At 41.8% G+C, this 14,800-nt stretch overlaps 1 protein-coding gene across 4 annotated transcripts; it reads left to right on the forward strand.

Moving 5' to 3' along the window:
* Positions 1 to 3,483: 3,483 nt before the first annotated feature.
* On the forward strand, positions 3,484 to 14,452 carry LYG2 (lysozyme g2). Of its 4 annotated transcripts, none has more exons than XM_072951333.1 (8): positions 3,484 to 3,528; positions 3,652 to 3,749; positions 4,216 to 4,283; positions 4,433 to 4,525; positions 7,887 to 8,027; positions 8,812 to 9,008; positions 11,282 to 11,420; positions 12,708 to 14,452. In XM_072951333.1, exons 3-8 carry the CDS (start codon positions 4,241 to 4,243, stop codon positions 12,824 to 12,826), a joined length of 732 nt encoding a protein of 243 aa, XP_072807434.1. In that variant the 5' UTR covers positions 3,484 to 3,528; positions 3,652 to 3,749; positions 4,216 to 4,240; the 3' UTR covers positions 12,827 to 14,452. The 4 variants fall into 4 exon arrangements, with proteins under 4 accessions (XP_072807434.1, XP_072807436.1, XP_072807437.1 ...); XM_072951334.1 differs by having other exon boundaries at positions 3,506 to 3,528; positions 3,685 to 3,749; XM_072951335.1 differs by having other exon boundaries at positions 3,505 to 3,749; positions 4,451 to 4,525.
* Positions 14,453 to 14,800: the final 348 nt, after the last annotated feature.

Genomic DNA, 14,800 nt, shown 5'->3' on the forward strand with positions numbered 1-14,800 from the left:
TCATGCCAATTACGATTTTTAAATGAAGAAGCTTGATTTTTCAGTTCACTAGATCTACCAGCCATTTACATTCTTTTGGGAAATTCTTGACACATGCAAAGTTTAAAAAATTTCCTTGGCTGCACTCATATCTGCCACGACTCACCTAGCCTGGCAGGGAACTCTGTAACTATGGCTGAGACTAACATACAAACAAGCAAACTGCACCTCCTTCTGTGTTGTCCATGACATAGCAGAAATGGTTGCTAAACAGCATCTTAAGTTTAAATTCTGAGTGTACATATGATAAAGGTCTTGTACTACTTGCCAATGGCTAGATAGAAAAATCAGAGAAAACTCTTTGAAAGCCACCCTAAAACATAGGATGACTTGCATTGGCATTTGTGATTTTGATGGCAACAGAGATGCAGAACAAGTTCCCATGAAAAACAGTAAAAACTGTAATGTAGACTTAATCCGTATTCACACCTCTCTACCCAACCTCCCATATTTACTCCCTCTGCTGGATCCAGCATGCACTTGACTCACCAACTACAGCAGATGGCTGGGGCCAGAGGGCACTTGAGAGATCACCTGCTCTCATCCAACTTTTTGATTCTCTAAATGGGAAAATCATGTCTGCACTGGTGGTAACCCTCAGCCAGTCAGTGGAGGACCTGAGACCGTGAGCTAGGCTTCTAGACTTCTAGCCCAGGGAATCTTCCTGCCACACTCTGCTTCTGGTGAGACTGACCAAAGCTAGCTGTCTGTATGGAACCGGCATACATCTTGGCTTAAGGTCTATTTTTAAGCCCATTTAGATTTTGAGGTTGACTGAGGTCCTCACCCATGCCAGGAACCCCAAATGTATCATGACTCACCAGAGGCTACCAGAAAATTGCTCTATAGCAAAGTCTGAGAGGCAGACAACTGATTGGAAGGGGCAGGAGGTCAGGGGACGAGTCATAGGGTTCCACTCGTATAGTAAGGACATTACTTGCATAGAGATTGTGTTTTTATTTTGGGAAGTCTGTGGAACTGATGAAGATTATAGGCAGTGACAAGGTCCCCTTGAGCCCCCACAGGCAACATCAATACAACTCCCACGCATGGTCACTCTTGGCATCCCTGGGGAGAGATGGAGAATCATTCGGTCAACTACTTCCAAATGTCAGAAGTGTCTAAGATCCTCATATGATAGTACCCACACTTCCCCATCCACTGGGTCAGTAGATGGTGGTTGTTAAGAGTCAGGCTTCCACAATACTGAGCATCTCTTCATGTGCCTACTGGCAATCTGTATGTCTTCATTGGGGAAATGTGTGTTTAGGTCTTCTGCCCATTTTTAAACCTTATTAACAAAACAGAAACAGGCTCACAGACATGGAAAACAGACTTATGGTTACCAGAGAGGGAAGGTGAGGGAGGGCTAAATTAGGAGTTTGGGATTAGCAGATACAACCTACTGTATATAAAGCAGATAAACAACAAGGTCCTACCAGATAGCACAGGGAACTATATTCAATAGATCACAATAACCTATAATGGAAAAGAATATGAAAAAGAATAATATATAGGTATAACTGAATCACTATGCTGTACACCAGAAACTAACACAACATGATAAACCAACTATACTTCAATAGAAAGAAAGAAAGGAGTTATGCTTTAGAGAGCAGCAAACCTGGGTTCAGACCTAGGCCATGCCCCTTCCTACTACTCTACCAGGCCAACGGTACAAGCTCGAAGCATGTTAGCTACCATTAAGGCTCGTAGGGAAGATAAAACATGACAGCAAGCCACTGTGGATTCAGTTGACTCAAATTCATTTGTGTTTAAAAATTACAACAGCATCTACAAACACCTGACTGACTGGTAAATATCTGTGACTGTGAACTATTTATTCAGACCACAGACAAGGCTTTGTGTGAAAACTGATTGATTTGAACCTCTTGCAGTAATCACTCTGCAGGGTCTTTGGTCTATAATACTAGGAGCTCTGATGTAGTGGAAGCACATGGATTTTGAAATCTCGTAGTCCTGGGTTCAAATCCCAGCTTTGCCTACCTGTGCCATCTTTGGCAAGTTGCTTAACTTCTCTGAGTCTCAGTTTCCTCACCTCTAAAATAAAGGATAATACCCATCCCACTAGGTTCTGGGGGGATAAATGATACAGTGTCCACAGGAACCTAATGTAGGATGGATGTCAAATAAATGTTCACCTGTAGTCTCGCAACTTGGGCAAATCTTCATAATCCACATCAGTTTGAAAATAATTATTTAAATTGCAGAGGGCATGGACATTAAGACCTTCAGCCCTGGAAGGACTCGTAGCCCCACCAGCTGAAGACAGAGAGAAGAGTGAAGTATGCTCCTCCTTCAACAGTCCTCGCAATGTTGTATCATTTCTTTTGTTCTCTTGGAGAATCTAGGGACAGCTTCAGCCTCTACCTAGTATCTTTCACCTAACTTTTAATTCTTCCTCCGCTTTTTCCTCCACCTTTCTTGAACGTTCTCCTTACACTTAGCCCAGAAGCCCCACATAAGCCCCTGCACTGGGAGTGCCATGAACACTATGTCAGTGTGTGGCTACTACTGTCACTGGTGGTAGCCCATGTGTTCCTGAGGGCTACCTTGGAGCAGCTGGACCCACACAAAACCCCTTATTACAGAGGGGCCCCGACTGCCGCATTGCTGGTGGTGGTGGCACAGGCCCTCCCTGAGTCATTTTCCTGAGAGTCACTTGGTGGATGTGTGGAAGGATGTGTACCGTCTTAGAAACTTCTCACACTGGTGGTGGGACCCACGTCACACTCCTTCCACTCTTGGAAATGCGTTTTGCCTATTTCAAGAACATCCCTTCCGTTCCCTGTTTCTGGAGCTGTGCAACGTGCTTTACACAGAAGTGTGAATATAGTCCATCCTTGAAGACATTTTCATCCCTGGCCGTATCTTTCTTTCCCATTTCCTCAGGAAGTCTGGGAAACCAGCACCCATGCTGCTACTCCCATGTGGTTCTGCACTGACGTTCCGGGGCAGGCAGACACCCTCTTGGGTCCGTTTGTCAGAGGTCAAACTGGAGCAAGGAGCTGAGTTCACCAGTCCAGATCCTGTGACATGTTGGTACAGGGATCGGGTGACAACGGAATGAGGAAGAATGAGCAGGAGGCTCAGCAGTTGAGGCAAACTACCAATCCAGGAATGGGAGCTACAGGTATTTTATTTTTTATCTTTGTTTGTTTATCTTTTTTAGGCTCATTATCTGTTTCCTTTTCTCAAATTCAGAAGCTGTTTGCCTAGTACAATTTAGATACCCAGAAACAGTCTGCCAAATATATGTATGCCTCCAGTACAACTTGGGGAGTCATTAGATTAATTAATTGATAGTGGTTACTACATGCTTTGACATCCTTTTATTAAAAGGGCCAGGTAAATCCAAAGTACCATTATAATTAAGCCTAATGAGGTCAGTGGTTTAAAGGGAGGGTTTTGAAGCCTATATAAAGCTCCTCCCAGACGGTGGTACAGGAGGAAGGGAGGAAGAGGCAGGTGAGTCTGCATGCTGAAAGCCCCTTCAGAGCCAGAGGGCCACACTGCCGTTGGCTCAGAGTGAAGCCAGGCACCCCGAGATCTGCTGTCTAATGGATTCTCAAACTTAAACCTATGTTATAGGACAAAGGCCACCACTTTGTAAATTCCTGACAGGTTGCTGCTCAGTTTGGAAGATCTTCTCAGAGAGGGGAGTTTTCTTCGGCAGGATCACAAACCAGGTTGGTCCTAGCCTTGCGGGATTTTGTAAAACACATTTAGCTGCTTTTTGAATGAAACCAAGAGTAGAGCCCGTGGAGGAAGAAATGGAGCACCGCAAACTTCTGCTGAGTCGTGACCGCGAATGCTCCTTCCGTGGTTTCTTTGGATCTTCTAAGGAGATTGTAGTACGAGAATGGGAACAAGATTCTGGTGTGACCTTGCTTGTTTGAGACGGAGTGTGTAGGTAACACATGCAAGATGTTCACAGGCTTGTGTCAACATGAAATTGGGTTAAAATGAGTTGGGAGTTTGTGCTTAAGACAGTGAGCCAATGAACCATAATATTGAATCTATGAAAATCTTGGAACTGGAAAGGGGGTACTGAATTGGAAATGACTCCAAACTTTTTTTCTTTAATCAGAGCAAATTTCTTTAGGAAACTTTCAAGTTTTAAAATTAACCAGTTTCTTCTTCAAATCACAACAGGTGCTGTGGGATAAGATTCACCACCATGCTCTCTTTTGCCCTGTTTGGGGGACTTTTCGCCCTCATTGGTAAGTCATCAGTGGACATTAAGCACTGTGTTTGCAAGGTGTCCACGGAAACATCCAGCCCAGTCACGAATCAGAAAGAGTGATGATTACATGTCATGGAGAGGTGGGCTCTCTTGACCATTCATCACCTGTCTATTTCTATAATTAAGAGTGTATTCTGCTTGAAGGTGTTATCAGTGGGAATTCATCGAACAGTGCTTCGGAGGCAAGACATATGAAGAGAATACTGTTAAAACCAGACAGTAAGTAAATGAGAGTTAAATGAGTATAGATAGAAAAAAAAAATGCTAGTCGGGGAGGAGTTTAAAAGAAAGAGTTCACATCCAGTCAAGATGGTGAGACCAAAAAGGCTTTTGGGGAGACATGACAGTGGAATAAGGCTTTGTGGTTTAATAAGAGAAGAGCAGAGGCTGCTGCGTGGGAGGAATAACTTTAGTCAAGGCACAAAGGCATAAATACATGAAGGTATTTGAGATACAGTAAGCAGGTCAGTATGATGGAAACAGAAGAGAGGATTTCTGAGGGGAAGGCTGGAAAGGTAGGCTGGTGAAATGGCAGGGAACTTGAATAAGAAAAGATAAAAACTTTGGCCTGAAAAAAAAGAAAGAAAAGCCATTGTGAATAAACTTTCAAGTTGTCTTTGTTAATAGAGTGATGATTAAGAAGGGTTTCCAAAATACTTAATTCTAAATTTGGAAAGGTGAGGCTACTGAAAAGTGATTATTTCCAACTGGAAATTCTGGTCCAAGGTTACTTATGGTCCAAGGTAGAGAAACATAGTTTAAAATTTTTATTCCTTTTTTAACTGCCAGGTGGGAACACGGTTTTATAGCCAGTAGACTAATTATGAGCCAGCTTACTAGCTGCGTGTAACTGAAAGGTGACTGTAATTAAGAAGGGCCTATGTGTTTATAAGGCCAACACAAGTAGGGAATCCTGGTTAAAGTACAGATTCCTTGGCCTTATACTTAAAGATTCTGGTTCAGCAGACTTCATATAAGGAGCCCAGAGATGATGCATGTGTAATAGGCGCCCCAGATCACACTGATGCCTGTGGGCCATACATTGAGCAAAGCAAAGGCCGTCTCCCCAGTAGAAGGAAACTGGACCTGTTCATATATGGACAATTGATCTAGATGTTTTAGGTAATTCTTTTACTTCTCATTCATTCATTTATCCATCCATTTACCCACTCAGCAAATATTTACTGAATTTCCACTTGGTGCCAGGCATTGTTCTAGGCGTTGAGGAGGATACAGCAGAGAAAAAAGAGTTCTAGTGAGAGGAACAGGGTGAGACAGAGACAGAGAGAGAGCAGGGAGAGAGGGAGGGAGGGAGACAGACAGAAATGCCAGGTGGCAAGTGATATAAATGTAAGGTATTGGGAGACAAGGAATGAAGTATGAGTGTGTTGCATTTTTAATATAAGTAAACAAGAAAGGGTCTCCAACTTTGTTCTAGAAATTTTCAAACATACAAAACAGCGAGAGCAGAGTATAATAAACTCCCATGTCCCCAACACCCAGCTTTTATGGTTTTCAACAATTTGCCATTCCTGGTTCCTAATGACATGAACATCCTTACTTATTTATATATTATAATAGCTTCAAAATAACTCTGCCAGTATTACCAACCACCAATGAGACTGTGAATATAATACAGTTTAAGATTCTCTTGTGATTTTTTATGTTCGTAGGATACATGCCATTAGTGGTGTGTACAGCTGACCCTTGAACACCATGGGGGTTAGGGGTGCCGACCCTCTGCACAGTGGAAAATCTGCTTATAACTTAGAGTCGGCCCTCCTTACCCTTGGTTCTATAACCAGAGATTCAACCAACTGGAAATTGTGTAGCACTGCAGTACAGTATTTATTGGAAAAAAATCCAAGTGTAAGTGGACCCACTAAGTTCAAACATGGTGTTCAAGGGTCAGCTGTACTTACACTGACGTGTTTTTAAGTGATTTAAAATAGTTTTCCTCTACGTGTTAAGGTTTCAATTCGATGGAGAGTTAGGTTTATTTTTCATCTTTAGGAATGTCTTTTTTTTTCTATTTGATTTACTTTGTAAATCAAAATATTTATGTTTTGATGGAAAGACTTACCAGTCACCAAAATCAAAACTGTAAGAAGGCACAGAGAAGTCTAACCTCTATCTCTGTTCCCTTTACCTTCATCTTACCCTCCCCAGTAATTAACAATTTTTACAAGGTCTTGGTTCATCTTTGCATTGTGTCTTGAAAATATAAGCAAATCACACACACACACACACACACACACACACACACACACACACGTTCTCCTTCAATTTTACATGCGATCTGTGTCATGGGAATCTGTCCATTCGTTCGTTCACTCACATGTATTTCCCACACACAGTGCAGGCACCAGACAGTACAAGGGCCATGGAGATTGTCGACATGATGTCCTGCTCTCTGCCTCACATGGGACTCCACACAGCTTAGAGAAGTTTAAGGGCGTTGCTAGTTTCTGCTGCTTTTATTACCTACATCGGCTTTCTTAGCATCCGGAGTTTACTTGGCAGTTTCACTGTCTGACTTTTGGGTCCATTTATAATTCCTTTTCTGCCTGTTTTTAGGTGGGACAGAGCAGACTGTGCCTGTAGTTTTATTCACTTTGATGAATTCTGCTTTTTAAAAAAGTACATGGTTGTAAAAAGGTCATCTTTAGAGTTGCTTTGTTTTCCTTTTAAGACAAATATTCATAAGGAAGAGCTCCACTGGTTGTGCGCCTGACTCTGAGAGACTCTCTGTACTGCCAAGTTAGTCAGAACTAGACCTACAGTGAACGGATAAAATCCACCTCTCTGTTTAAGAACACCATTCACAACACTAAGTGAAACGACATAGGTTTTTACATCAAACATTGTAACAAATATAATTTCTTACAACAAAAATCTGTAGTCTTAAGGTACAAGTCAACAATCCTAGGAACTGTTAGAACAAACTTTTCAATGTACAGAAAGCTTTATAGCTCCTTTAGTAAACAGAATTGGACAGAAACTCACTTCATAATGACAAAATTAAAAAAATAAGCATATATTTAACTTAAATTTTTATGGTAAGTTAAATTTTATTTCCAATTTGTATTAATTAGACTTAGATAAAACTAAGCTTCACAGCAGCATGATTTAAAATGAATACTTTTAAGTTAATGGTACCCTTCTTTCTGATCTCCTAAACAAAGGCCATTATTAATTCAGATGTTTCCATCACCAGAAGTATTTGTGTCCAAAGTATCTTCAAATTTCTCTCAAAGTTTGTACTTAAAACTCTAGTGGCAATTTTCATTCTGATCTAAATTGCAGCAAATGTTTTTGAGACCTGTAAGAATTGATTATCCTAACACTCTGCACAATGTTTAGAATTAAGTGCTGTATTAAATTTTCCTAAGGTTGAGGTAGAGTGGGAATGGGGGATCGTTCATTCTGTTTTGTCTGATGAGCCATTCTGAGATCTCGAAGAGGAACTTGGGGAGGATTAAGTGTATGGCTTTGCCTTTGGTCTAGTAACATTCACTACAGCAGCTTAGCAATGTTTTCTCGAAGGCTTCCTGTGAATTATCATTCTGCCCCTACCCAGGCACTTCCAGGGGCTCACATACTTTCACTCATTCAATGAACTCTCGCCTGCATCCCCCCCTGTACCACGGCTGCTATGGTGACATCACGACCATGGAGACCTCTGGTGCCTCCTGTGATATTGGCAAGTTGATTAATTGCGGTAAGTGAAAAGCAAGGCAAACATTTGGCGAGCCTTCTTTCATCGTTTTTAGATTCCTTCTTGGGGAGTAGTTTAATTTTGAAAACGTATAATCATGATTAGAGCACTAATATCACAAGTGAAAACTAGAGGAAAACAGAATCCTGACCAGCCTAACAAAATGTTTCTTTTTATTTTCCTTTCATCCATTCCAAATCTGGTCCAGATGTGTTTATTTTTACCTGTTGAAATGCTTGCTTCAATAAAATATTAAATTCTGGCTTTGGTTTCTGGGTTTGTTGAGTCACTTCAAGTTGCAGCATGAGCATTTTAAACAAGCCTCTTGCTTTTTTTTTTTTTTGTCCTCTTTTGTAATTCTGTTCCAGTCTTCTTCATGTTATCTTGGTATTAGCGTGTCAGAGCTGGAAGCAACTACAAGGTCAGTCTTATCTACCTCCCCAGTTTACAGGTCAGAAAACTGAGGCTCAGCAAGGAGGAGAGACTTCCCATGGGCCAGGAGCTAGGCAGTGGCAGAACCAAGCTCAAACACAGGTTGGCTGAATTCTAGTCCAAGAGTTTTCCCAATGCACCAATGAGGCAGAAAACAGAAGAACAAAAAGACGGAAGTGGTGTCCATCTGGGCTTGTGGACCTTTCTGAGTTTATGCAATCAGAGACCAAAAAATGTCCCGGAATGGTTGTCCTGATTTGTGGGCTGCAGTCATGGGCTGTGTCTAACTTATTAAACTTTGGAAAAGGATTCTCTTCTGGAGCGGAGGAAAGAGTTTATTTTTTATTTGACTTAGGCATCCCTGGTTCTGAAATGTTTGCCGACATGGATTTGAGGGCCTTAAAGCCTTACCGGACTCTGATCAAAGAAGTCGGGCTGAGGCACTGCGTGGACCCTGCCCTCATTGCAGCCATCATCTCCAGAGTAAGCCACGGCGGAACTGTCCTGCTAGACGGCTGGGACCACACAGGAAATAAGTTTGGCTTGATGCAGGTACTTAGCTAGAAACTTTCAATCAGTCCCACTTCATCCTTCCTGACAGAAGCTCAATCCAAACTGAGATCTATTTGCATTTATTCTAGGCTTCAGAACACTGGTACTTAAGCAGAATTCCTACTGGGATTTCTGTAACACATCTTTGGTGTTTTGTTCAAGGTTTACCAGTTATTGGATACTTTTTTAAAGAATATTTTATGAGATTCATAAGTACAACTTACAATTAATTGTGTGCAATGTACTTACACTGAAAAAATCTTACAAAGGGCACTATTACAGGTATCTTCTTGGGGTTCATGAAGCAGTAAATTTAATCCATGTAGATCAAAACATTATAATTAAACACTACTTGAAGCATCTTGTTCTTTAGGCAAACTGGAGGAAGGCAACATTGGGATATTTGCTTCCAGGCTTTATTTTTTTTAATTGTCTGTAGAAACCCAGATGTCTAGCTTCCACAGAAAAAAAGTTTTTTAAATTGAAGTACAGTCAGTTACAATGTGTCAACTTCTGCTGTACAGCACAAGTGTTCAGGTCATACATATACATACACGTATTCATTTTCATACTGTTTTTCATTAAAGGTTATTACAAGATACTGTGCTATACAGAAGAAACTTGGTTATTTAATCTATTTTTATATATAATGGCTAACGTTTGCAAATCTCAAACTTCCAAGTTTATCCCTTCCCACCCCCTTTCCCCTAGTAACCATAAGATTGTTTACTATATCTGCAAGTCTGTTTCTGTTTTGTAGATGAGTTCATTAGTGTCCTTTTTTTCTTTTTCGATTCCATGTATGAGTGATATATAGTATTTTTCTTTCTCTTTCTGGCTTAATTCACTTAGAATGACAATCTCCAGGTCCACCCCTGTTGGTGCAAATAGCATTTTATTCTTTTTTATGGCTGAGTAGTATTCCATTATATAAAAATACCACAGCTCCTTTATCTAGTCACCTGTCAATGGACATTTAGTTTGTTTCTATGTCTTGGCTATTGTATATAGTTCTGCTATGAACACTGGGGTGCATGTATCTTTTCGAATTAGAGTTCCCTCTGAATATATGCCCAGGAGTGGGATTGCTGGATCATATGGTAAGTCTATTTTAGTTTTTTGAGGAATTTTTCACACTGTTTTCCATAATGGCTGCACCAAACTACATTCCCACCAGTAGTGTAGGAGGGTTCCCCTTTCTCCACACCCTCTCCAGCATTTATTGTTCATGGACTTTTGAATGGCCATTCTGACTGGTGTGAGGTGATACCTCATTGTAGTTTTGATTTGCATTTCTATGATAACAAGGTATATTGAGCATCTTTTCATGTGCTTATTGACCATTTGTATTTCTTCGCTGGAGAAATGTTTGTTTAGGTCTTCTGCCCATTTTTGGATTGGGTTGTTTGTTTTTTTTGTTGTTGTTGTTATTGAGTTACATGAGCTGTTTATATATTCTGGAAATTAAACCTTTGTCAGTCTCGTCTTTTGCAAATATTTTCTCCCATCCTGTATGTTGTCGTTCTGTTTTGTTTATGGTTTCCTTTGCTGTGCAAAAGCTTCTAAGTTTAATTAGGTCCCATTTGTTAATTTTTGCTTTTATTTCTATTGCCTGGGTAGACTGCCCTAGGAGAACATTGCTAAGATTTATGTCAGAGAATGTTTTGCCTGTGTTTTCTTCTAGGAGGTTTATTGTGTCTTGTCTTATATTTAAGTCTTTAAGCCATTTTGAGTTTATTTTTGTGTGTGGTGTGGGAGAGTGTTCTAGCTTGAATGATTTACAAGCTGCTGTCCAGCGTTCCCAACACCACTTGCTGAAGAGACTGTCTTTTCTCCATTGTATATTCTTGCCTCATTTGTCGAAGATTAATTGACCATAGGTTTGTGGGTTTATTTCTGGGCTCTCTATGCTGTTTCATTGATCCATATGTCTGTTTTTATGCCAACACAGAAAAAATTTCTTAAATTTTTTTTACTAGAAATATCTAGACTTTGGGTACTAATTATTTGCTTTGAAACAACTTTTTTTCATTTATTTACTTATATTTGAGTGCTTAACCAAGCCTATGCCACATTTACCTCTCCCAAATCTTACTTTGCTTCTCTGACTCTCTTTTCTGTGAAAAAAAGTACTGCAGAATTGATTCTGTGGGAATAAAGGAAAGGGGCTGAGGCCAGTGTCTATGATCTTGAACACAAGGAGGAGAAATCTGAAGCAGCAGAAAAATGTGCTTCTTCATCCAGATGCTGATATTATTATTTGAATTTTCTAGCTTGATAAAAATATTCATCAACCTGCTGGCACCTGGGATAGCAAAGAACACCTTCTGCAGGCTGTTGGGATTCTAACGGACAGAATTAAGGCAATCCAGAAAAAGTTCCCCTCGTGGAGTGAGGCTCAGCACCTCAAAGGTAGGCCGTACATGTGGTGCTTTGTTTAGAAGAGCAGTAGTGAGACTCCCGAAGGCCAGGTGAGCCCTGGGCCTCTCCGGCGTGTGCCCGTCGGGTCAGCGTGGGCCTGGGAGGAGCCCTAGTGCTCTCTGAATCACTGAGTTCCTTTGAGTGGTCTTCCTTCCCAACTTCTGTTTCCACTTCTGCCAGATGTTGGGGTTCTTATTACATCTCTCATTGGTTATTGAGCCATTGAGTGATGCCTGGAGAGTCTGCGTGATAGTTTAAGAGAAAATGTTTGCCTTCTTTTGATAATGTTTTTTGTTTTTCCTGATGCAAGAAGCTATCACCCACTTTCTGAATTGTTTAAATGAATTTTTACTCTGTGAACATCCTCAGTGACACCAGGGCTTTAGGTATCATGATTTGCCCAGGTGGAGATCTCTGGCTGATCACAGGCCCCCTCAGGTTCAGCCTCTTCCAGGCTGAATTAACTCACTAGTTTCCCACTATAAATTTGCTTTTCCTTCTGTATTCTCTGTCTCTGTACAAGGTGCCATAATATACCCAGTCATCCCAGCCAGACAAACCAGATTGTTTTCTTAGGCTCTCGGGTTCCTTCTCCCTTCACATCCAGCCACATCAATTCTTACTAAGTCTACCTCCTCTAGACCCATGGTATATTTATGTACCTCACTCCTTCCACACTTTATGGCCTTAATTTAGAATAAACAGTTTCTATTTTCTATTTCAAGGTCCTCGAAGGCAGGGATCAGGACTAGAGATCTTTTTCTCTAGACATCCAAGCGGAGCACAATTATGTTAAACACATAAATAAGTACTGCAGATTAAACTTCTAGGGTGTGATACGCACATGTGCATTACAAAGCAATGAGGATGTCCTGGGTACCATGTGCACCATGTATGCAGTGTGACACCCATCCTGGTACAGAGTAGATGCTTAAAAGCATTTATTGAATGAAAGAATTGAGTGCATGGGCAAATGACTGAATGACTGAAATGTTACAAGCATTCTTAGACTGAAGATTTGCAAAGAAATGAGAAGCAAATCTGACTTTTGTAGCAAGAAAACAAAAGTCTTTAGAAAGAGAGAGGGGAAAGCAATCTGGACTGTTCTCAGGGATTCTTAAGGTATTAGATCCTCTCCAGAGAGGAGGAAGGGGGAAAGAGGACTGAGGACTGGCTGCTTTGGAAGGTTTGCCTAAAGGGCTGACATCCTGGGAAGGTTCGTATCTTATTTCTGCTGTTAAGTTACTATTTCAATCTGAAACTCTGGTTTCATTTCAGGTGGTCTCTCAGCCTTCAAGTCAGGAGCTGAAGCCGTTGCCACCCTCAAGGACATAGACACTGACTTCGTCAATGATACTATGGCCCGCGCTAAATTCTTTAAGAGACATGGCTTCTAGGCAAAGCTCGTGGGTGGGCCAGGTGGGCAGGGGGTCAGATGGCCTCTCTTTGAGGGTTTGATGTGGACGTGTTGTACCCAACACTGGCAAAGGAATAGTTGCAACTGTGACAGAAAACTCATTTCCCACTTTTCTTAATGCAAAGAAGCATAAAAAAGGAAAATCTACCCAGTTCGCATTAGGGTTCCCATGAAATACATCTAGACATATGCTTGTGTAGTAAATGTGACTGTCATGGTCAGTGACATATTCTTAAGAGTAAGTCTACATATTCCAGCAAGGCTGCATTTTAGCCCATGATTTCAATGCCCACTTCCACTGTCTGACCAGAATTGCAAACAAGAGGGCCCGACCTGGGCCTCTGTCCTTTTCCCAGTATCTGCCTGAGCCACTAGGGCTTCGCTTGTGAGGAATCTGTGACACACAAGCCAGGCAACCTGCGGGACAGTGGAGAACCCAGAGTGGGGCTTGAGCTCTGTGGGTAACTGAGCCCTCATCTTCCTCAAAGAATGAGTACTGTGTCCCTCAGGCCCACACCAACCTCCTGTGTTTTCTTTCTCTTGTTTGCCAAAGATCCGGGGACTGGCTTCTTTCCCTCCGTTTTTGGTAGCTGCAGCCACACACTCCTTCAAGGGGTCCACGCTCCACAAAACATGGCTGAAGATAAGCATGTAGGACCCAAATTTGTTATGGTTCTTTTGGTGCAGGTAAAATTAACCAATTCGGGAATTTTAAGCAATAAAAGGAAATTACTGGAAGGCCATCAAAAGGCTCACAAAGCCAACAAGAAGGTCAAGGGCAAGCAGAGAAACCAGGCAACTCTGGGGTCTGGAAGCAGGAACCAGCTGACCATTCTTTATAGCACCCCTATCTCATGGGTGAACCAGCAGTCTCACTGCACAGACGAACCCCAGCGACTTTTCCTCCCATCCTCTCATCAGTCTGCATCACTTTCACAGTCCCAGGAGACTCCAGTGGAGTTATCTTGGGTCATATACACACCTACATGCTGGCTACTATTTTTGGTCTTGCCCAGGCTATCCACAGTGGAGAAGAGACAATTCTCTAGAAGGAAACCTGGAGCAGTTTGTGGCTTTTACTTTCATACTCAGGAGAAAACAGAAATAATGCACTGTAGTGTAGTGCTCTCATAGTCCCTGCCGATGTGGCCCCTGCTGGGTCTTTAGCTCTCTTCAGAGATGTCTGATAAATGTTTCTACCCATCGTTTCTTTTTCTAAGAATCAAAATCACATGCGCCTACGTCTGAGCCCCTCTGGAGAAAGCCAAGTAAACCCTTCTCTGCTCAATGACCACTCAGTCTAGCCTGAAGTTGTGACCCAAGCAGAGCTGGGACCCCTGTGTTTCACCAGCAGAGCCAGTGGGCAGCTGGTGTGGCAGCCCTGCAGCATACACGCCAGCATCTTTTATGATTGGTTGAGGACCATGCTGTAGCAGTTGTTAAATACGTTGTTTATCATCTCTGCATGTGGGCAATCCGGGATGTTCTTTAGATGTTCACTTTGCTCAAGAATGACTTCTTCTCGGGGGGAACCACAAGCATGTACTCTGTCTCATCACCAACCCCTTCAAAGCCACTACTAAAGCAATAAAGTACAACCAGGTGAGATCATTTCCAAGTAATTTGAAAAACAAGAAACAGTATGATGACTTATACTCTGAATCTGTTCCACCCATATTCTCTTCATGAGTGGGGTACCAGGAGATGCTCTATTGGAGAGTCCATAACTAAGGTGTTTTAGCTTGGTTCCCACAGAAGCAGTCGCTGAGACAAAGATTCAGGTACAGGTAGTTTATCTGAGAGGTGCAAGGAATGCTGGTACGAAGGGGCTTGGGGATACAGGGAAGGGAAGACAGCCAATAAAAAGTGAGTCATCCAGCCAGCTACCACAGTGGGCACTGGAGCTCAATCCTCCAAGCAAACATCGAGGAATGGTGCAACACACACTTCAGAA

This window comes from Vicugna pacos, chromosome 28, assembly GCF_048564905.1.
Source record: "Vicugna pacos chromosome 28, VicPac4, whole genome shotgun sequence".
Lineage (NCBI taxonomy): Eukaryota > Metazoa > Chordata > Mammalia > Artiodactyla > Camelidae > Vicugna > Vicugna pacos.

What these genes read in the sequence shown, in the direction of transcription:
- LYG2 (XM_072951333.1), top strand. Translation starts at nt 4,241, where the DNA reads ATGCTCTCTTTTGCCCTGTTTGGGGGACTTTTCGCCCTCATTG. An exon ending in AATACTGTTAAAACCAGACA is followed by an intron (nt 4,526 to 7,886) that starts GTAAGTAAATGA and finishes GCCCCTACCCAG; the next exon opens with GCACTTCCAGGGGCTCACAT. An exon ending in TGAGGCTCAGCACCTCAAAG is followed by an intron (nt 11,421 to 12,707) that starts GTAGGCCGTACA and finishes GTTTCATTTCAG; the next exon opens with GTGGTCTCTCAGCCTTCAAG.